This window comes from Vespa mandarinia, unplaced genomic scaffold (genome assembly GCF_050613455.1).
Source record: "Vespa mandarinia isolate Hongniang unplaced genomic scaffold, ASM5061345v1 scaffold_57, whole genome shotgun sequence".
Lineage (NCBI taxonomy): Eukaryota > Metazoa > Arthropoda > Insecta > Hymenoptera > Vespidae > Vespa > Vespa mandarinia.
The window spans coordinates 88910-114371 of NW_028197191.1; the positions used below are offsets into that span (position 1 = coordinate 88910).

Consider the following 25462-nt stretch of genomic DNA (forward strand, 5'->3'; position numbering starts at 1 on the left):
TGGTTTAATGTACTTTAAACATGTACGAAGTCTTCGAATGCTATTTATTTTTTTATGACATTTATTTAAACGAAATAGACAAAATTTGCAACTCTGTGCGTTTTCTAGTTATTTTCCAAGTTGAAGGAAGTAGAACCAAAATTCTGAAAACGAATAGTCGCGATCAAGGGAGATTGTAGCTTGCTAAATCTCGGTATTTCCAAAATTGATAGAGCTACACTCATACGCGAAGTATCAATTGTTTTCAATGTCGCCGCGACCGTGAGATTCAATGAAGCAATGAAAGCGGCGGTAGCTATTAACGTCCAAAGTCTAAGGGATTTGATAAATTTATCCGAAGAAATGCCGAATCTGATGGTACCATCTTTACCCTATATATACTTACTAATAACTATCAAGGAATATTTCGAGGAATACATTGACTTTTGTAAATGTTCGTTATCTTTGATAATTTAGAGTTTTGTACACATATCAACGGATTACGCTAATTGTCTTCATAATTCGATTAAAGAGATATTTTATGATCCACCTATGGATGGAAACAAGTTGATTGATCTGATGAATTCTTTGGATGAAAAATTGCTCAACGCCATTACACCGCGGTACATTTAAATTTCCAAATAATAATTCTTTTTACTTATTTCACATTTATTTACAAAAAAAAGAATTTAAGAATTTGTATTATGCATTAATTAATAATACATTTACATCGTTCCTTTTTTTTAGATTACTTGGAATATGCCCGAATACATATGTGTACACGAAATCAGTCGCTGAAGATATGATACAGAAGCATGCTAAATCGATATCGATTGGAATCTTTCGTCCTGCAATTGGTTGGCAGTAATATAGTTTGTGTAGAATAATACAAAAAAAAAATAATTAATATAAATAATGTATATTAATTAATGTAATATTTTTAGTAACATCAACTTATCGAGAACCTTTTCCGGGATGGATCGACAATATAAACGGACCAGTAGGAATTACTGCATCCGTTTTTATGGGATTAATGAGAACTCATTATTGTGATGGGTCGTTAAAAATAGACTTGGTACCCGGAGATCTAACTATAAATGATCTAATTGCGAGTGCCTGGGATATTTCAAATAAACATCGGTAGGTTCAAATGATTTCGTTTACACGGAAATAGTATTTTCACGATCAAATTAAATAATGATTTTAGAAAAAAAAAATTATATCTTCTTTATTCGAATCGATAATGTTTCAGATTCAGCGATGATATTCCCATTTACAATTACATATCTGAATATAATGTAATCACTTACAACAGACTGAAGAAAATATTATTTAAATACGGACAATTAATGCCGTTTAAGGAAGCAATTTGGTACTGTTCTTTAAACATAACGAAATACCGGCCGGTCTATTTATTCTACGTTTATTTTCTATATTTACTACCAGCTTTTATAATTGGTACGATCGCATTGTGTTTATATAAACGGCCAAGGTAAATTTTTCTGATCTTATTCTCTGAAGGAAAAGCATTAGAACGAAAAAAGGGAGAAAAATTTTATACTGATAATAATATTATTCGTTCAAGATTACTCAGAATGTATAATAAAATACACAAAATATCGGACAATCTTGGTTATTTTTCTATGAATGAATGGAACTTAACAAATGAAAGATGGAACGAATTGATGAGGAATTTAACACCTGCGGATGACGAATTGTTCTTTTGTAATATAAAAAAGCTCGATTAGGATAGTTACTTTCAAACTTATTTCCTAGGGATAAGAACGTACATTTTAAAGGATCCCATTGATACGCTTCCGCAAGCTCGTATAAAATCGCAAAGGTATCTTCTTTCTTTCATTTTTACATTATTGTTTATCTGTCATTAATATTAATTTCTAAATGATACTTATTTTTCGAATTTTCAAGACTCTATTGGATGCATCAAATATTGAAATTTGTTATCGCCTATTTCTTTCTTATGGTCGCATGGGCTATCGTTTCCGGACTACTTGCAACGTTCAGATCATCGTAAAAGAAGCATAATAGTGAAAGAAAATGAAGATAAAATAATAATCATAATTTAAATTTTCATATATATACAAATCAATTATTTCTCATATTTGATAGATTTTAATTAAACGGTATGGCGAAGAGGCAGGAGTAAATTACTAGTTTTTATTTGTGATATTTCAACAGATATTTGGGTTTTCTTTTTTGCATTTACTCTACTACTAAATATAACTACTAAATATAACGTAGAAGAGAAAAGTAACACGACAGCTATAAGAAAATTTATATATATTAATTAAAATTTAACAGTGTGAATAATAAACATAAATTGTCGTTTCTTTGTTCACAGAGAAACTTATTTTCGTTTATCACCTCATCTTATCAATTCGAGATATTATATATATATATATATATATATATATATATATATAATATATATATATATTAATATATATATTATTGTGATTATTGCAAATCTGTTTTAAAATAAATCTATAAAATGCTATAGATCGTTCTGCTTCTCTTCATATAATATTTATCATGAATAAAATATTTTTCATGAATTAAAGAAACAGTATATGCTTTCAACTTGTCCTTCTATATCGTGATGCTGGAACAATGTATATTTTCAAGCGATAAAAATAACTTTGTCTACAATGCAATTAGTTATCCCACAACATTTTATATCATGAATGTGCATAGACTGCTCGGAAATAAAATCTTTTTGTACTTTCTTTACTTTTCCAACAGTCGCATATGTTTCTAATTAGTAAGCTCGTAGTTGAATAATTTACCGCTTTCTTCAAAATTTCTTTGAAAAATATTAATTTGTTAACAAATTATAGCATTAGTTCTTCGAACGTAACGCGTTGGAAAGTAATGACACAAAATCATCACATATTTAGATTATCTCCAGCTTCAAAGGACGTCAATGTGTTATTATTTCAAAAATTGCTGAAAAACTTGTTTATATCATATTTACCGTCAGTCGTACATAATTTTTGTTGATTTTGGTAAATTACGTTATTATTCAAATACTTGAATTACTCTTTTTGCGGAATTCTGCGTAATTCATTAATATTTTTTTATTTTTAAAAATTTCTACTTAATTCTATTCTTGAATTTTCATAAAATACTTTTAATAAGTTTTTATAACATGCTCTGATAGGATTTTTTAAAATTCATATCTATATAATTATTCTTTACTTTCAAAATTATTTTCCATATTGCAGAATTAAATTGATGCGCCTTCAAGATAGTTACGAAAGTTTAAAGCAGGCGTTTCTTCCTTTTTACTTCAGATGTAGGCGTTACTCGAACAAAGTTTACATTTATATTGAATTATTAAAGTGAATTCAAAGAGTATCCTCGCTACTTTCAAATGATTTCATCTTTGTTTTCATTTTTTGACAACGTTGTTTCTTATACAAATATTCGAACGTCAGTAATCTGAAGAAAGTAGCTCAATTTTATAACTGGTTATAAGAAGTTTCGATATTTAATGCATTCATCGAAGTACTAAAAATTCAAAAAATAAGCGTCATTTGAAAGTGATTGTCAAAAAGAGACGAATAATGAAAGAAGCAGAAAAGAAAGAAGATATATTTATTATTTTATACAATACTGTAGAAGTTAATTTTCTTTTTGGTTCGTTCTATTTATCATTCATACCCTTTTATTCGATCGTACAAAAATGATCGACAATATATTGTAATTTTTATTATAAATTTTGAGTAATCTGGAAAGAAAAGGAACGTCGAGTATCAATGATGTCGAATAGAGATTGATTTTCATTTAATTTTTTAAAATACGATAAAGAGTGGATGAAAATTATAATTGAATGCGATCAGGTGACTCACGGCATGTAACGTTCGATATTCGCTCTTGTATTGCTAGATTATTGTTCCTAGATGGAAGAGCTATAGATAGATAATTGATCCTAGACGATTTCGTTATTGTTGCGAAAATATATATAGAAAAAAAACGGGGATAAAAGTCAGTTTTGAATGATTCATTAGTACTGTTGAAAAGGGAAGCAATAATTTCAAATACATTCGATGTATAGAAGAAATAGATTTGAACTCTTTGTGAGTTTTTGAGAAACATAAATGTTACTCCCAAATATATTTGAGATATGTGAGAAATGAAATCAAAATTGAGGTGATATTTATACAGGGTGTCTCACATAACTGGAATACGCTGAATTGAAACCGAGTAATGGTTGAAAATAAAAAAAAAACTTATAAGTCAAAGTTGAATGGTGTTAGATAGTACATGATACGCAAATGATTTTATACATTTTTATGCATCGATATATCAGAATAATGCAACTGGACTTTTCTTTTAAAAGAGATCTATATTTTTGTCTGCACCAATTGATGCATTTTTTTTTATTCCTTAGATAAGTGTATTAAGTGATTTATGTCCTAAACATATACGTTAAGAAGTTAATACCTATAGTATTAGTCGTTCATTAACACTTGACGATAGACCTAAATAATTAAAAAAAATCTAGCTACGATAACTTATAAATTTATATCGTAATGTCATCATCATTATATAAATATATATTATATAATATATATATATATATATATATATATCGATTTTAATCCGATTAAAAGAATGGACTATATAATTGAAAGATAAAAAAAATAATAATAGAAGCAAGCAGCTGAGCTAGACATTTCAGCTAAAAGTAGATTTATATGCACTTATAATCATTCAGATTGTATTACAGAATAAAACAATTAACATATAATATATGTTAAATATTGTATCGAGAAGTAAGTTAAAGATAATGTATCATATGAATATGTTCCAAAAATTAATTTCACAGAAATTGCAGCAGATATTATAATTAAATCAATCATGAATTTATCATTACGATTGATTGATAAAAGTGACTTTAAAATTTTAATTGAATACGATCACAAAAAATTAGATGAGAATTGTTATACAATGAGAATATAAAAATCATGCTCTTTATCTTACTTTTATATTTCTTTCTATTTCATTTTTCCGAAGGTTCATTTTATTTTTCTGATAAATGTACCACGAAAGAGTCGATCATACTTCGCGATAAATTCTATTTAATCGTGGAAGATGGCGGGAATGGAGAAGCACCGTGACTGTTTGTCTACACGGTTAGTTTTATTAATTGTTAATAAATTTATATTAATATAAATTTATATTAATATAAATTTATATTAATATAATATAGAGGTACGCTCTATTGCGGAATGTTTTATCGTAGAATTCAAGTTATTTAATTATTTTCGATGCCGCGACCGTACGTTATTTCTGAGTTACAAGAATTTGTTGAACGATCGACAAATGTATAATAAAGTAAGTGTGTATTTTTTCTTTTAATACATTGTATTTTCATGTTCTATATAATTTATAGTAAAATAAATATTGAGAGAATATTTTAAAATTTGTATATTAGACGATCCGTTGAGATTGTACTATTTTTCTTTTTATAGAATTAATAATTTGAGACTATGTAGAGTATTAAAGTAAAACTGATCGTTGACTAATAACTAGTTCAAAAAGAGGTTCATCTTCAACTTAATTGTTTCAGTTTAACAAAAATTTGATTGAAACTTAAAAAAGTCGTAATAAATGATATAGATCATATCTATGTATCTTTCATAATGATTTATACAGAAATATAAAAGATTTATTATTAAGATATTACAAAGTGTCATTTTCTTAACAAAAAATATTTATGTATTGCAAGAAATATAAAATTACAAAATAAAAAGTAAAATGACAGGAAAGTTCCACTCATCTTTCACTTCGTATTACGGATTATTTTTGCACATTTGCATTTCGGAAGAAAACACTGACATATTCATATGTGATGATATCAGATTATTCGCAATGATAAGAGATTTTGTAGTAACGAAAATTTTACTTAACAGCGTTCTAAAAATTTAATTAGATAATGATCTTTCGATCTTCTGAGTATAAAAATGAACACGTAAATAAATATTTGTTAACAAGGGGATAAAATCAACGAGGTAATTATTGACTAAGGAATTGTTATGAGGATATCACTTTAAAAGATAGATTTATCTTTTAACAGGTTCTACAAAAAAAGAAAGAACTTGATGTCTCTTTTGATTATGAAAATCGTTATCTGACTATTTTTGCCAACATTTACATCATTTCTTGCATCATTCCCAAACTCATCTAGAAAGCGACATGTAAATTCGAATGTAGAATTTTTTTCTGTTTTCTACCTTACACATTATTTTTCATCGTCCCTTCTTTTCTCTTTCGCATGAATGTTACATCCATTACTAAAATAAGACTGATAATATTAATTTTTGTTTAAATCTCGTTCGTAATTTTTAAATAAATACTATTGATCATATCTCCTAACGATAAGAATCTTAAATATGCCATTTAAACATTTCTACATAGCATATATAAAATAACAAAGACATCTTCTTTCTTGCCTTTTCCTTTCATTGTTCGTTTGTCATTAAAATTTAAAATGATTCTCTCTTTCCGAATTTTTAAAACTCTATTAGATACATCAAGCATTAAAACAAGCTATAACCCCTATGTGTTAATAGCTTCTTTTGAACCACATGTGTTTTCCAGGATACGAATTATATTCGAATATAAAGAAAAAAAAGCAAGAGTGTCGAAAAAGATCAAGAATTGATCAATGAAAAGATTAAATACTTTTGGGAGAAAAAGATTAAATACTTTTGGTTGTTTTTACATTTCAGTGCAAAAGTGAGATTCGTTCAATCAACATCTACAACTGTCCTAAGAAATGGAAAGAAATCTCTACTCCGAATGTTCATAACTTTACTGTAAGCCCGTTTATTTTAATTCTGCAATATGGAAAATAATTCTGAAAGTAAGTAAATTTTATAGAAGTATACACTTAAAAAGAATCAATATCAAAAGGTGTGTTATAAAAATTTAGTAACATTCTTTTACGAAGCTTCAAGTGAATAATTACGTGAACATTTTAAAAAGCATAAATAGGTTTGTGAGTTACACGAAATTACGGAAAAATAAGAAATTAAGGTATTCGGTTAATATTACAATTCAACAAAATATAGAAGAATTAGCTGCAATTACCATAATTAAAACCATAAATAGAACGCGAAAAATTTTTTTTTAATTTTCGAAATATTCAGAAGTCTAAACACGGAATGTGATCAGCTTTGATTAGTCTTTTGTTAATGGACTGATCAAAAATATTTTTATCTGACATAAACATTGTTGAGAAGGAATATGTAATGTAATTATTTACAGTAAATTTCCTGACATTTTTTTTTGTCAGTTTTTATATGATCCCCTTTTAGTTTTATTATGACCAATTTTTAACTTTTTTGCACTTATCTTTTATCAAATATTGAAAAGATTTCTCCAAGAATCGTAATAAATATTTTTTTCCTGTCTGAATGAAGTGAAGATTAAAAAATTTGTCTAGTAGAAAGAATTACGTATCATTTTATTAACGAGGAATATCACACGTTGTTCTATTTGCGTAGTACGCGAAAAATTATACGTATAGTATAGATTAATGATTTGAAGACTCAATTGATTTTTTTTGTATAACTTGTTCTATGATGTTCATTAATTACACATTATTATAGGGTAGGTTGAACGATACATTTGCAATTGAAATGCTTTTTTTTTACCTTATAGTAGATAAAAAACAATATCATGAAGCAATTAATATTAATATATGTACATGTGATATTTTTCCCTTTCGAATTATCGAGGACACCAATTATCGATCATTTTCTATCATAACGAAATTGTCTATTTTAAATTATAGATATATATTAGGACGAGTAATAGATGCCATGAATGCTTTTTAATAATCGATATTAAGATAGACAGACCAAACCCATCGGAATAAAGATTGTGTTAATCAAACGTTCGATTATAATATTTTCAACGGACACTTGAACTTAGTTGCATTATCGTTTAAACGATTAAAATAAATAAATACGATAGAAAAACAGAGAAGATTTCTACACGTACGTTTATGTTTATGTTTTCAGATAGATTTAGAGAAGCAATTATGATAGACGTACTGCCAGAAAGAGATGAACAAGAAACAGCCCTATCGGAAAGTTCTTTGAGAGATGCTACGGAAATTAAATATGCTCCTGTATATATTCAACCCATCGAGGATAATGACGAACTTACACCCATTCAAAAATTTTACAGTGGTCAAAGTATTTTTATAACTGGTGGAACAGGATTCATAGGAAAGTTATTAATCGAGAAATTGTTAAGAGAATGTCCCGGTATCACTTGCATTTATCTTTTGATACGTACAAAAAAAGGAGAAAGTGTGCATCAACGCATGAAAGAACTAACTGAAAATTCTGTGAGTTATTATATCTATTACAGGGATTAGTAAATTATTATTTCACCTTTGACACAACTTTGAAATTATCTCTTTCTATTAAATAATATAATTGGTATATAAAATAAAGAAATTTGAGAAACAAAGTAGTAGTCTATCATAACCAGTGGAAAAAATCGCGAAAAGTAGTTTTCCTGTCATTTATCATAACGAACGTAAGAGAGAAAATATTTATAACTCTTTCAACTTTCCAGTTATTTTCCACTTTGAGAGAGAAACAACCAACATTCCAGAATCGTATAGTCCCAATCAGGGGCGATTGTACCTTGCCGAATCTCGATATCTCAATGGTCGACAGAGCTACGCAAGGTCTCAATTATTTTTCATGTCGCCACAACCGTTAAGTTCAACGAGAGAATAAAATTGGTGACAGAAATCAACGTTCGAAGTGTAAAGGATATAATAAATTTGTCCAAAGAAATGTCAAACCGAAGGTGCCACCTTTGTCCTCTGTCCTACGTATTAATATCAGTCAGGGTGTTTCAAAATCTGACTTTAACAAATCTTTGTTATCCTTAACATTTCAGAGTGCTGTGCAGGTATCAGCGGCTTATTCCAATTGTTTTCATATTCCACTTGAAGAGAAATTTTATGACCCACCGATAGATCCCGATAAGTTGATAAATTTGGTGAACAGTATAAATGAAAAATTGCTCGACGATATTACCCCACAGTATGTTTATATCTCGGAGTATCGATTGCTTAGTTTATAATATATTTAGTTATAAAAAATATAAAATGAATAGATAGTGCACTTAATTACACTCAGACAATTGTTTGATTATAGATTACTCGGAATATGGTCAAATACTTATGTTTATACGAAAACAGCCGCATAGAATTTTATAAAAAAGCATGCTGACTCTATACCAATTGGAATATTTCGTCCAGGAATTGGTTGGTAGTAATGTAATTCTTACAGAATAAAACAATAAATGGTGTATGTTAATCAGTTTAATATTCCTAGTGATATCTACGTATCGAGAACCTATTCAAGGATGGATCGACAACGTGTACGAACCAACAGAAATTACAACTAATGTTCTAATTGGATTAATGCGAATTCACTAGTGCGATAGATCGATAAATGTGGACATGGTTCCTGGAGATTTGACCGCCAATGGAATAATCGCTTGCGCATGGGAGATTGTAAATAATCGAAAGTAACGACAAATACTCGAAACAATATTTTTTGGATCAAATTAAATAATGATATTAGAAAATATTGAATTAATTCGTCTGTATGAGTACATAATCTTTTTAGATCCAACGAAGATATTCCCATTTATAATTACGTATCAAAGCACAATTCATTCGGCAAATTTTTGAACGAGATACTTACGTATGGAGAATTGGTACTGTCTGAAAAGACAATTTGATCAAATTCTTTGAAATAACAAAATATCGGCCGATCTATATTTTCTACGTATATTTTGTCTATTCATTACCAGCTCTTATAATCGATACACTCTCTTTGTGCAGGAGTAAAAACCCAAGATAAATTTCTCTTATCTAATTTTCTGAAGGGAGCGTATTAGAACGATAAAGAAGCGAAAACTTTCATCTGGCGATAATCCTTTTCGTTCAAGATTACTCAGAATGTATAATAAAATTCATGAAATGTCAGATCTACTTAATTATTTTTGTATAAACGAAAAAAAATTTACGAATGAAAGATGGAACGAATTGTTGAGGAAGTTGACGCCCGAAGATCGTGAATTATTCTTTTGTGATATGAAGATTCTCGTTTGGCATATTTATTTTGAAACATACTTCTCAGGTATAAGAAAATATATCTTAAAGGATCCTATTGAGACACTTCCACAAGCTCGTATAAAATGGCGAAGGTATCTCTCTTATTGCATTTTTACTTCATTTTCCCTCTGTTATTGATAATCACTTTCAAATAATATTGATTTTTCAAATTTTCAAGGTTTTATTTGATGCATCAAGCGTTGAAACTTCTTATCGCGTGTGTTCTATTTATCATCACATGGGCTATGATTTCCAGACTGCTTGTAAAGTTTGGATCTCCGTAAAAGAAGCAAAGATAAGCAAGAGAATGAAGGATAAAAATAATTATAATTTAGCCTATGTACGAATCAATAATTTCTTGAATAAAATAAATCAAAATTAAACGGTTTTTATTCGTGAAATCTCGGACAGATATTTGGGTTTGAATTTTCTCCTTATACACTATGCTACTTATTGGATATAATATATACTTTTTTTTTTTATATTTAATTTTTATTATGGTCGAATATTTAGCTACAATTTTCATTTCTAAACTTCACTGAAACCATGTATCACTTTTTTTGCATTTTCTCTTTCTTAGTAAAAATTAAAGTAAAATGAATAAGACAATAATTTAAAGTTCGTTCGATAAATACGTATTTCGGAATCATAACTGGTGAGATTTGTTGCCGAAATACTTATTAATTCCGTATCATTTTTACTGGGAAATTCATTACTTTTTTGTGAAATGTATTCGCCATACTGATCTCAAATCCCAAAAATTTAACCGAAACGTTGAAAATTAATTTCTAAATGTATAGTTTTTGATGGTTATGCATTGCGTACACTGACAGTTTAAGCCCTCCGTGATTGCGGGGAAGAGGCTACCTACTTCTACTAAACTTTATAGTTCGGTGCTACAGTGAGTACATTCGATAACAATATCTGTATGTGACATGAGCATAAGGGAAGAATGTTTGCTTCAAATGTTTATAATTGCGCTGAAAGTGCGTCAATTTTAATTGTGCAAAATGGGAAACACTTTTGCAATAAGTAAAATAAATATAGATTAACATTATTGTATGTAATACAATAATCATAATTTATAATAAATATTATATGTAATACAATAATCATAATTGTATAATAAATGTGTTATACAAATTTAGTCATATTCCTCTATGATAATATAATTATCTATACATTGTGTATACATTGTAAAAAGTATAAAGAAAATGCGATTAACTTCTCTTCAGAATTTTTACATAAGCTTTTCTTCAACGCTTATATTACATGAGCTTTCTTTTATCTTATGATCTATCATAGTATTTTTCAAAATGACAATTCGAAATGTCCGATTGCTCACTTAAGTCGACTTGTAATTTATCGATCAGGATTATAATTTACATACTCTCATGTTTCGTCATATTATTAAACAACGATAAATCAAGATGAGGAGGAAAGATTGTAAGTCATTTATTTCCCTTTCGAAATATAATTCATATCTTTTGCCCTAAAACGCATTCTGCATTGTTAACTAACTGACCTCTTTCTTGGGTAAAATTCCCATATGCCCGTTTTCATAGTCGGTTGACAGTGGAAAATATTCATTCCGAAGCATTTTTTTTTTTTTTTTGATAATCATCAATATTCAAAGATTAATTTATTATAATATACACAAGATTACTATAAATCAGGTTATACGATATATTAGCAAGAACTTATAGAATATCATTTTCTTAATGAAACATATTTATTTAATTGGACGTTGGGAGAATGGAGATAGTAAAGACGAAATAAGAATTTATAGTGCCTCTGTTTTGTTCGAGTTCCCTAATTTGAAATTTAAAAATGGGCTCTACATTGCAAGCTAAATGTCTAAATGATATTTCTATGTCTTGCCGTAGTTTGTCAACGATAAATATTCATTCTAAAACCGATACTTATATATCGTAGGATAATGAACTTCAGCCAAAAAAAACAATCATTTATTTAAAAAAAAAGATATAAATAGATCCTCTATTCTCTTCGATACTCGATAAAACTTAACTATTTTGTTCTGATTTGCTCTGTTCTTTTATACTTTTCAGTGTATATTACTCTATTTTCTATTTTGATCTATTCTGTACTATTCTAATCTCTCCGCACAATGCCTAATTCCTTATACTAATTACCGTTTCTTTCTTCCGCTCGCTCATTATTGTTTTCTTCCATCTATGTACATCTTTTATGATACGGACCTACAATCCATGTGTTTAGACAAAGTCCTAAACGTCACTTAGTCTTCACACGTCACTTAACTCCATCGCTCATATACTCTCGCTTATATATCGTTCGTAACATATCTACATGTCTATCTTATACCATATCTATATCAGGTCTACATCTCTATCATCATTTCCAGCACTTTTTCGACACTCATACATATATACATGAATATTTTCCTAATTCTACAATACCTACAACTATACATATTGTATACATCAATATCGCACTAAGTTACATAAGCTTGTTTTTCTACTCGTACGAATTTTATCAACAACTGCAACTTGAAAATGCGAAGTCTACATATGTACAGCTCACGAATGAACATGAATATTTTGCAATTTCAAGAGTAAAGAGAAAAATAAAAACAAAAAGATGTTGGAAGAGGAAATGTTACATGCAAAATTGGGGAGCAATATTCGATAGAGATGAAAATTTATCAAATTTAATAGGATCTAATTTCTTCTTCCATACATTTAAAAGAAAAAAAACTATAGGTAATATTTACTATAGGTAATTTCAGTTATGATTTCCAAAATCATAACAATCTGCAACTAGAAAGCGATTATTATGTACGAGTGAGAGAGATATGACCAACACAAGTTTAAGAGTAAAAGATGATAAACTAATTTTTTTGGATCCGAGGTTACAACGATTTTATGTTTAATTCACAACTCGCCGTCTCATTTGTTTTCGATCTGTTGTATTTATGAACTACGTCAATGTCGTCACGCGATCTAATTAGCATTTTATCGAACGGTAGCTTATTAACCAGTTTTTGTCCCCAACGTTTACCAAAATGAATAATATAGTAAGAAAAAGTTTGGTTTAACATTCCTATAGACATAAGAAAAAGCATAATTAAGTATTCGCGTGCTACAGTCTAAACTGAAGTCTGTTTTGATTTTGACAGAGAAGTATTTACGATCGAAATGAACTTATGTAGGACATTCAACCGCTAACAGTAGATAAAGTACGTGTGACCGCTTTGCAAAATAGAATTGAGAGGTAATGTTTTCTTCTATTTTTATCAACTAAACTCAGTTTCCTTCCCCGAAAGTACTTTCCAATTCTGCATGTACTGACCCTATCGAAATTTTTAAATAGTCGAAAAATAATCAAATATAGTGAACTCTATCAAAACATTTCATTTCTAAACTTTATATGAAAATATTTCAAATTGACGGAAAAATTAAAAGATAATTATAACAAATAACAAACTGTAGGTATCATTATCCATCGTTGTATATTAATTTACGGTGTACATACAAACGAATAATTCTTCTTTCACATTTTAAGATCATATAAAACTTTTAAGCATTAAAAAGCAATATGTTTTTACTATATTTTTTTCCTTTGACAAATCTGTATAATTATACAAATATAACTAAATTTAGTTATATTTTGGTGGAGGAAAGCTGGAAGTTTGAGGAGTATACAAAATGACTGAGTTAACATTTATCAAGTCCAAACAATTTTTTTATCAATGTAAAACGAATATTTTGAACAAATGATAGATACGAAGTATGAAACAAGTGTTTAATCATTGATAAAATCAGTGGAAACCAAAATTTTATTGTGGTGAAATAAATTTTTTGAGTTGCATATTGCCATTGGAAAGTTATAAATTTTTAAGAAAAAAACTAATTAACCATTTAACTATAAGATTACTATTAGAATGATATTTTAAAGCAAAATACATTATTTTAATAGTTACAGTAGTTGACGCGTTATGTCTCAACTGTAACAACGTGTGACAAGTTTCCTGAATATATTGGGTTGTTCGGAAGGTAATTTCGTTTCTTCCCGACAGAACATTTAATTGTATTTTTTTTTGCAACCAACTTCACACTTAAGCCGCGTAATCATTATATGTTTTGAGGGCTGATATAGCAAGGCTTGTGTGTGAAAAAGTCCAATTTATTCTACGCAGTAGTTTTTGGTTGGTGCCATTTTAAATATAGAGAGCAATAAGCAGCATTTTCGTCATATTTTACTTTTTTACTATAGAAAAGGTAAAAATGCTGTTCAAGAGAATGTTGAACGTTGAAAATGCTGTTCTTTGTAGAAAGAAATTAACTGATGCGTATGGAGAAGATGTGTTGACAGTACACCAGTGCCACAAATGGTTTGGAAAATTTCGATCCGGTAATTTTGATGTCGAAGATGTATCACGTTCTGGAAAGCCGGTTGAAGCTGATAAAGACACGATAAAGGCATTAGTTGATGTAAACCGGCGAATAACAACACGTGAGATTGGTGAGTGGTTAAATTTATCAAATTCAACTGCTCATGACCACTTAAAAGGCTTGGGTTTAACATCGAAGCTCTATATATGGGTTCCCCATGTTCTCACGGAGAGAAATTTGAGTCGTCTGTGATTCGCTTCTGAAACGTCACGAAAATGATCCATTTTTGAAGCATACTATTACTGGGGACGAAAAATGAGTTGTATATAACAATGTCAAACGCAAAAGATCGTGGAGTAAAAAAGATGAACCGGCTCAAAGCATTTCCAAAGCCAATATCCATTAAAAAATGGCCATTCTATTTGTTTGGTGAGATTTTTTAGAAATCGTTTTTTTTTGAGACTACCGGATAACACAACAATTAATTCGCAAGTCTACTGTCATCAGCTGGACAAACTGAATGATGCACTCCAACAGAAATGGCCAAAATTAATTAACAGAGAAGATGTTGTGTTTCATCAAGATAATGCGAGACCTCATACAAGTTTGATCACTCGCCAAAAGCTTTTACAGCTTGAATGAGATACAATGCTACAGCCACTATATTTTCCAGATCCGGCACCTTCGGATTATTATTTGTTCCGACCACTGTAAAATTTTTTAGACGGTAAAACCTTCACTTCGAATGAGGAGGTCAAAAACCACCTCGATCAGTTTTTTGCCAGCAAAGACCAAAAATTTGATGAGCGTGGAATCATGCTACTACCAGAAAGACGGCAAAAGGTATTGTACCAGAATGGCCAATATATAATTTAATAAAATATTTGTTCATTATACAAAAATTGTCTATCATTTTCACAAAAAAAAACATTATTACTTTCCGAACAACCCATTAGTAGATAATACAATTAATATAACGTTGATAGTGTCACGTATTCGTGCATTAGTCAACCAGAAACTATAAAAGACACCTCAAAGAAGAGAAACCCTTATAGGCACGAGTACGTAGAGTAATAGAACTTCAACTGTCGCAAAGCCGGGATTACACCCCAAAAAAGTTCTTTTATCCATTTGGTGAGATTCGAAAGGTGTAATTTTCTACGAGCTCCTTCCTCAAGGTGAAACAATAAATTCTACGTCAACTGAATCAATTGAAAGCTGCTATAACAGAAATAGCCATAATAAATGAACTGACGAGCACCATATTATAGAGACATAAATGTAAGAACTGATTACTTTTTATCTAATCGGATTTAATAACGATCTTGTGGTCGCTCGATTATACGAAGAAAAATAACGTCATAACATTGTAAAATGCGTAAGTAATATTCGATTACAATATTTTTTTTTTAATTGTTTTTTCTAATAGAATCATTAATCAATCATCAATCACACTAATGTGAGGTGAATGGAAAAATTCGTTCTAAAAAATAGAAAAAAAAACAGTCAAAATGAATCAATCAAATTAATGAGATAAGAATTTTTTAATATCTTCAGGTTTATGTTCATCTATACGTTTGCAGATAGATTTGGAAGAGCAGAAATGATGGGAATGACGATAAATGCGGACGAACAGGAGAAAGCTGTTGCAACAAGTTAATTGAAATTGAACACTTTGACTGAAATTACGCCAACAAATTTAGTGTTAAAAATTATGGTTTAATAGAATTCTTTCAAAGTCATATTTCTCATATAGTAACACAACTATGAGCGTCGTTTGTCTGTCGAGAGACTCAGATAAATACCTCATATAATTTTCAAATTTTATAGTTAAATACTGAAAAATGCAACTATTTAAGTTCGAACGAATATAAAAAAAATATGCTTCTTGATAGCATACTTATAATTATTTTTTTTAAAGAGCTGACACGATTAAAAGAAAATTTTTTTATGCCTATTAAAGGAGGGAATTAATGTATAAAAATAAAGTAAAAAACGTTGAAGTAGATTTTTAACAAACATATAGATCACAAGAGTATAGAGTTGATCTAAAAAAGTTATATAATTTTTCGTGAACAAGATAGGAAATAATTTTCCTACTTCATATTGATATCTAATATGTTACATATATATATATATGTATACAATAGTCAGTATTTTAGAGAAAAATATATGAAGAAGCATAGTAAAAAAAAACATACCGAATAAAAACTAAAACTCCTCTAGGAATTCAGGTTAATCAAACATAATAGAGAAAATATATGCATTAGCAAAAATAGATTGAAAAATTGTTAGAATAATGTATCCCTACATGTGTATACTAAACCAGAATTTTAAAAATAGCTAATTTTCCATAATAATCCTTATAAAGTTGCCCATCTCCTGGTCTCGATCGAGTCACCCGTTCAACAGGGTTGTTAGACATTCAAATGTGGCCTGCACACAAATGTCTATATGTCAGGAAGCTTTGGTCCAAAAGAGCAATTATGAAATAAACGTACCCCAATAACAATGGCGCTAGAACGCCGCGGTGAAAGAATACAAGTTACTGCCGCATGATGTCACCCGAATCAATTATCGTTTTGATTCTTCCAAAAATATATGTGATTTATAAATTCTTGTTATACAATAGCCAATATAATTTTATCATTAACGTCGTTGGTATCACACAATATAATTGAAATTAGATACAATAAATGCAATTTTAAAATATTGTATCAAAATGAAGAATTGGCAGAAACGCCATAAATGGAAAGATGAACTTCAGGTATTATTATAAATGAATGCTGTTTTTTACAATGTTATATGTTATTCAATGCTGTTATCTATTGTTACAATTTAAATAATTTTTTGAAAGGGTAAGAGAGGTAGATATTAATATTTTTCTTTGTGTATCTTACAAAAGTGAAGCGAACGAGGAGGATATGGAAATGTATTTTCTTGAAACAATTCAAAAATGGAATTCCCTGATTCTAATCAATCTATAGTTATTGTAATTCGTAAATATGACTAAGAGAAATCGTTACACTTTCTCAATTGCTATCATTCCTGAAATATGTAAAGAAGCAAGATGTTTTTTCTGCGATTTATTCTAGAGCATGAGACAAGTAAAATACATGTATTTTAATATTTACATAACTACTTTATGGCATAGATAAATGATAATAGGTTTACAAAATGATTTTTTAAATGTATTTTCCTCAGTTGTTATATTTATTATCAACAAAACATATGGAAAAATTATAATATGCGTTCATGGCTTTTGTCAACTAATTCAAATTTCTATATCGATATTATTTCCAAAATATCAATATACCTTACCGATTAACCATTTGCCGTCTTACCTTAGACTTAACAGTTAACAATTTTGCTATAAAAAGTTTTCCCTTCATTATTTTCGAAATTAAACGTAAAATGGTAAACTTTCTGTTAAGATATTGTAAGGAAGTCAAGATGTGATTGCCGGTTTTAAAAGATTAAAATCTAAAGATCTAATACGGTATAAATTTCATTTCAGTTTAAAAGATACCTTTAAGAAAATTACAAAATTTTTCTTTTCAACTCACAAATTTCATTTTATCTGCCCGCGAACATTTGACTATTTAAAGTGTAGAGTGAAAAATATATGCATTTATTTCTAAATACATAATAATTTTTCCGATCTTACTATACTTCTCAGTCCTGATCGCGCTTCACATAGACGCTGTAACTTTAATAAAATATGGTGACGATAAAAAAAGGTTCGAATCCTAATCTGCACTTCGATCGTCAAAATTATGAAAGATCTAAAAATCGACGTTAATGCGAATATTTAGAGCACTCGAACAAAAAAGAATCTATTTCGTCACTTCGTTAAAAAACTCAAACTATTTTCTCGTTCTTCTATTACTACTTACTCTCCCCGCCCTTCCCCCCCCTCCCCGTCCCTACTATCTCACCTTGAACTTACGTTTATAACTCGGCTACTTTTCATTATTTTGAAATTTATGTGTAATGCATAAAAAAATCACAATGTACAATTTTCTATTAACATATCGTATAACCTGTTGTATAGAATAAATCTGCATTAATCTTTTGAATATGTTAATCTTTTGAATTCTTAATAGTTAAGACTATCATCTTGAAAAATTTTCTAATAATAAAAATATACGCGCGTGATGCATTAATTATATCGCGAATATTTTCTTCCTCTTATAATGTTTCTTACTATCATTGATTTATCGACGTCGAATTTAATCGCGTAGCATGAGATTATTTAAATAATAAGCAGATAAATTTCAAATTGACATAATTAAACAGTCAGACATTTTTAATGATATATTCCAAAGAAAAAAAAAAAAAGAAAACGGAAAAGAGACAGATGAGAACCTACACAATTTATTTAATTCAATACGCAAATTTTGTCGAATAATATCGTTTAGGTTTTGCATACATAGACATTTCTCAATTTTTGATTATTCGTTCGACGTTCAGTGTAAAACATTTTTTCAAAAGAATGATTTTTGGCTTTTTCTTTGGTATAACTGATGCTTTTTTTATTCACATTTCAAAGGAGAATCTATAATTTACATTTGTATTATATTTAATGATACTTTTAACATTAAATAATGAAATGAAATTCAAGATACGCTTGCTATCGTCATAGAATAAATTTTTTTTAATTGATATCAAGTTTTAATCGCAAAGATAATCGTAAATAATAATATTACTATTTTCAAAAATATTATCAGAACGCAATAATAATAAACCTTATTATTATTATTATAAGACACTATTTTCGTTATATTTATTAATTATAGTAAGGATTATTATTATTATTAGTAGGAGTAATTATTTGACGAAGAGACAATTCGATCTATTATTTTTTAAGTGAATAAATCCATTCGTCTAGATCTTTGTAGGATTCCATACGAATATAAAACTATGAATAGGATGAACTTACATTATTCTAATATATATGTCAATAACAATCAGCCTACTGTCTTGAAATGTTATCTAAAGAAAAAAAAAAGAAAAAAAAAAAGAAAAAAACAAACAACGCAAGCGATATGAGTTAATTGTTTTTTACTAAATTTTACAATTTTTCATTTTATCCTTAATTTATTATCGTTCAATTATCGAGAAGCCTGAAATTATTGAAATATAATTTCTCTCGCAACTAGTATTGTCTTCTCGTAACTTGATATATTTGATATCAAACGTAATAGTAAAGATAATCGCAATAATAATATTTTTATTTTGAAAAATATTATCAATATGAAATGTTAATAAGTCTTATTATTATAGTAAGGCATTTATATTTATCATATTTATTAATTATAATAAGATATTATTATTATTATTCCAAGAATTATTTGACGAGAGATAATTCGTTTTAATTGGACAATCGAACTGTTTTATCTTTTGTTTTGTAAAATTTTGTATTTGTTGAAACTGGCGAATTTAATTACGTTTTATTTACCAAATTTTTCCAATAATTATTTATTTATTCTTTATTCAATACACTGTAATTTAGCTTTTACTAAACTATAAGATTAAAAGTATTTGGCTTCTTTCTCCTCTACCACTTATGTTTAATTGCGATCAGTATATACCGAATGATAATGATGCAATGATCCATAGATTAAAATTTTTAATTTCATTTCAGTGATTAGGCTAGGTTTTTGAAATTTTATCGTGCTCGCCATCATAAAAAATGCAAAATTAAACGATTTATCAGTAAAAATGATAAAGAATTTAAAACTACTTCGACAGTGATGTCCGTCATGATTTCGTATGTATGTATTGACCCGACGCTATTCCATTAATAATTTTATCCTAGTTCTCACTGTTTTACAGTAAATATCGAAAAATAAATCTTATAATTATAATAAATTGTCTTCCAATAATATGAGTTAATAAATCTTTAGGATTAAAAATTGTGAGAATGTTTGTTCGTTCGCAATAAGAAAACAAAAATAAAAATATATTTTCTTTGGAAGTAATATATAGCTTAATAAATGAAAACAAAAATATTTCACGAATAAAAGTCAAAATTGTACCTTCACCTCTTTTTCTATTTCACTCAACTTGATCTAGATTTATAAAATAATGTTAATCATTTATTCTTACTACAGTAATAGCATAAATTATGATTATCTTTCTCTATTAACATTCTTTGATAACCTTGTTCCGTTTTATCCTTTATAAAAAAAAAGTAATTAGATAATAAAAATGATACAGGCGATACACAGTGAACGTGAAAAGTATTCGTACAACAGTGAATTTGAAGAAAAACTTCGTAGAACTTTATTTATTACAAAAAAATTGTTAACAAAATATATATATATATATGTATACATATTCTTAGAAATCTCTAAAACGAATGTTATTAAAAAATAATTATTTATTTATATTTGTTATGATTATAAATGTTCAGAAATTAGCAGAAAATGTACACGTAATAAATATTCGTACATTTCTACGTTTGCAACTAGAAAAACTATACAATTTAATACATAAACGTAATAAACAAATAGCAATTTAATTAATGCTTAATAGTAATAAATTAATAGTAATAAATAAATAGCAATTTATTTATAATTTTAGTATCTAGTGAGATTTCCTTTAGATTGTATAATCGTTTTAAGCCTTCGTGCCATCGAATTTATTAAATTTTTGGTTTTAATACTAAAAATTTTATTCCACTTCTAAGAGTCCATTTTTTTAATCTTTCTTTAAAGAAATATGATAATCACGAATTTTTTCTTCGAGATAACCCCATAAATATTTTATAACATCCAAGTTTAAAGACTGTAGGAAGATTTTTAATTGATTTAGTACATTATACAGGATCCATTATCATGTATTCTGCTTTGGATCATTATCTCGTAAAAACACATAATTGTCCTATAATCCAATTTTATTTGTACTAACTTAAAAATATTGTTTTAAATTATCAATACATAATTTATGGTCCATGATATCATTGATAAAATGGAGATATCCAACTCCTGCTTTAAGTACAACAAATATTTTATGAATGCCTACAAATTGTTTTTCTCATATTCGGTGTTTTTTTTTCTCTACACAGTATATCATTCATTCAACCCAAATATGTTAAATTTACTTTCATTAACCCTTAACGCTCCGCGCGTTTCTCTAGTACTGCCTACCAACAACTCCGGCACATTTTTGGAGCGGAACGCCTGAGATAAAGAAAGTCTTATTTTGAGCGCAAAAGATTACACGTCCTTGTGAATGCATTTGATTTTATTTATTTTATAAATATGCATTTTCCTATTGTAAATAAAAAATAAATTTAAAATTCTGTAATTCACCATGTAATATCTTTGTGTGTAATATCTTTGGAAACAATCTCCGATGTGCATTCTGGGTTTACTTAAGCAAGTGTCACAGTAATCACTTGCTTGACGTCTGCCATTCATTTGTTTCCTTTTAGAGCATACAACGCAATCCCTCTTTGCACCTTTTCTCATTATATGAATTATTTTTCGTTTAGTCTGATTTCAGAAATTGATGTAGAAACTCTTGTTCTATCGTGACAAAAATCTCCTACAAGTTGATCGATTAAAATTTTTCTATACTATAACTCCGTCAATGCTTTCTCATTTTTATTGTGCTGTACAGTTTTATAGAGAATGTATAAATTAATTATTGATATCTCCATTCCCCAGAAAAACAATTTCCGCCACCGTTTAAGCGATTTCTTCAAAAAGTAATAATAAAGGCATATTGATCAGCCCGATCAACTCCACTCATCGACTTTGTGTACCCGACAATTACGCTTGGCTTTTCAATTACTTCCACTTTTCAATTGTACCACCTCGTAGAAATCTTCTAGTAGTTATCATTTCAGCATTATGCCAGTTGCTCAATAACGATATTATCCTCTTATCCCTCCAAGCTAAGATCATTGTATTTTCTTGTTTATATACGACAGTCCTTTTTTCATATAATTTTGGTTTCTTCAGAGTTGTTGGAATACCTTTTCTGTTTGCTTTTATGGTACAGGTCAAGTGGCACTTCATTTTTCTTAATCCTTCAGCTAACGTAGCATCTTAAGCGTAATCACATGCTAAAAACATTTGGCTCAGCAGCGGAGCCTTTGGAGTTAGGGAACAAATGTTTCCATAGCGGAACTAACGGAGCATTAAGGGTTAATAAATATAACACGATTCTCATACTCCATAGGAACATTGACATACTCTTTCGCAAATTCTAATCATTTCTTTCTATTAACTTCATTTACGAAATATTTTCTACGGACTACTCTGCCATGGTATCTTGCAGTTCGTAAAAAATTACACACTGTACTATTGCACACATTAATTATTAAGATTATTTTTAAGTTTAGTAGTGATGTTTACCGCACATATCTTCCGATTTTGTTTTATTTCTTGAATTATTTATTGACCAGTGTACTCATTTATTTTACGTTTACGTTCGTTTCATGGATTACTTTTTAAAGTTTTTCGGTCTCAATATCTGTCAATGATTTTATTTACTATTCTAAAAATTTCATTGAGTGTTCTACATTTATTAGAAAAATTTCTAATAATTTTCTTTTCTTTTTCAATAGTTTCCTTATTTTTTCATTTCATTTTACGATTATCACTATTGACAATATATGAATTTAGAATACTATCTTCATTGACAACGTTTACAGATATATTCATCCTAGATATTCCAATAAAATATTCTATCGGTAAGTAACTTTAAATAATTTCTAATGCAAATAAATATTACAAAATGTTTTTTATTCAAAATCGAGCTGACAATCATGAAGTTAATTTAATAAATTAATTAAAAAGTTTTTATGATATTTAATATATGCAAGAATTTATTTATAAAAATAAAAAAAAAAAAACACGAATAAGAGAAACAAATAATCGACAAAAGAAGTTTCTTCGTTGAAATCCCTATTGAGTCAGATACGAATTTCACCCACAAGATGAGTTTAAAATTCGACTCGAACACATTGAAAAACTTTACTTTGGACCCAATAATATAACATTCTCGCCCAATCTCGGAAAAGGTCAGCCGACGAAGGCATCCCATCTTAGGAATCGAGAAAGATAGCAAGAATGTTTATATTTATAGCAATTAAAAAAGCTATGGGGCATTTTCTGCCTAAAAAGGTCTCTAGGGGAACTTACAAAACTCAGAGCAAATTTGAGATTTACTGGAACAAATTCTCTGCTTGTGGCTCCGGAGTAACGCACCAGGGAACTTCGATACTTGTATTTTTGGAAATTTATTATATAGGAATAGCAGATCAACCGAGTACTTGCGAGAAACGGAACAGTGACTCTCAATTCTTACCTAATTTTGCATTTTATTCGAACAACCATAAAATATAAATTTTAATCTAATACAGAATGATTTATAATTTTAATATATTTTCTTACTTATGATTAACATTATAATTTATATATATTTTATAAAATTTTATATAATCGATCTTTCTTAGAACGCTTCCTTATAATTTTGTTTTTATCTCTCACGTTGTCTGATCTTTTATTTTTATTTGCTTTCTTACTTTTTTATAACGCTTTTGTTATCTTTTATCAAGAAATTTCATTACACATTTGTTTTCTTTGTCACAGAAATTATTTTCTTTACCAATTGACGCAAAAACGCAGATGATTCTTCAATCATGGATATTTTTTTTATCAACTGACGATGAGATATTATATTAAAAAAATATTTTATTTCATTGTTCCATTTAATAATTATTTCTGTATTGATGATACATTTAAAAACTATTATATTTCTCTGAAAACAATAAATTTGTATATCGAATATAATGATTGATAATATTTATATTAAATAACAGTATCATGTAAAATAACAGTACTGTAAAATGACAGTACTTGTTAATTTTGTAAATGATTAAAAAAAACTTTCGATAGCAAAATTGTTAATATAACATGATTAGATGTCAGGTAAAAGTGACATCTAAGTTTAACAAATCTAAAACTATTTTTACATTTTAGAATTAATATCGCTACAGTTATTAGAATTATTTAACAAAGGCCCATGGATGCATATTATATTTTCTCTGACATATTATCTGAAATGTTTTGTTGACAAAAATACCTTTAAGAACTCTTTTAAAAAAATCCAATAAATAGATATAACTTACGTGTCTTATGCTCCAATATATAACATAAAAATATTTTGCTTCTTTATATATTTTAAAAATAATCAATGAGCAATTAAAGAAATATAACAATTTTTCTTATTCATATTTTAGAATTGCAATAATATGTTATGATTCCATTTTTGAATTGTTTCATAAAAATATATTTTCACTTCTTCGTCATTTTTCTTATTTCTTTAAGTTACACGATAAAAAAAAGAAAAAAAAAATTAATATTTCTTTCAGTTACTATTTCATGGGAACAATTAAAATTGTAGGAGTAGACAATAATATATATATAAATGTAAAGAAAGTATACTTTCTTCAGGTAGATTTGCCACGCGTCTCATAGCCCGCCCTTCCATTGTCCTTTATTATTTACAATTTCTTTTGTGACCAACAAATCGAGTCGTTAAGATTTGAAAGAGAAACGGGCAATATGAAATGTAACATAGAAGAGAAAAGTAACATGAGAGCTAGAAGAAGATACATAAGATAATAGAAATAAAATTTAATAGTGTGAATAATAAACGTTAATCGTCATTTCTTTGTTCACAGGTAAGGCTAATCAGAACTAAGCATTAATTAACAAATAAAGATTTATCACTTTGTTCACAGAGAAACATATTTTCGTTTATCACCTCCCATAATCCATTCGAGATATTATATATATATATATATATATATATATATATATATATATATATATATTAGATGGACCGGAAAGTAATGTCGTTTCTGTGCATATCGATATTTGATTGTCATTTGTCAGCTCATTGTGTACTT

The 25462-nt window shown here is 28.2% G+C and overlaps 3 protein-coding genes and 1 long non-coding RNA gene across 4 annotated transcripts in view; 3 read left to right on the plus strand and 1 right to left on the minus strand.

Moving 5' to 3' along the window:
- The window catches only part of LOC118450130 (fatty acyl-CoA reductase wat-like), an 86207-nt gene extending 84193 nt beyond the window's left edge, over positions 1–2014 (plus strand). Inside the window, 8 exon segments of the mRNA XM_085664409.1 lie at positions 109–357; positions 457–602; positions 727–836; positions 924–1119; positions 1238–1471; positions 1565–1704; positions 1756–1822; positions 1909–2014. Of these exon segments, the coding sequence (XP_085520535.1) occupies positions 109–357; positions 457–602; positions 727–836; positions 924–1119; positions 1238–1471; positions 1565–1704; positions 1756–1822; positions 1909–2014 (1248 nt within the window).
- LOC118450134 (uncharacterized) overlaps positions 1–25462 on the minus strand; it is a 110422-nt gene that overhangs the window by 15839 nt on the left and 69121 nt on the right. The gene's annotated exons all lie outside the window — the stretch shown is intronic.
- LOC146872076 (uncharacterized) lies at positions 8774–9296 on the plus strand. The gene is made up of 3 exons (XR_014983652.1): positions 8774–8838; positions 8932–9077; positions 9192–9296. It is a non-coding gene; the product is annotated as an uncharacterized LOC146872076 (long non-coding RNA).
- LOC146872077 (fatty acyl-CoA reductase wat-like) lies at positions 9500–10472 on the plus strand. The gene is made up of 4 exons (XM_085664410.1): positions 9500–9567; positions 9669–9764; positions 9931–10251; positions 10338–10472. Exons 1-4 carry the CDS (start codon positions 9500–9502, stop codon positions 10441–10443), a joined length of 591 nt encoding a protein of 196 aa, XP_085520536.1. The 3' UTR covers positions 10444–10472.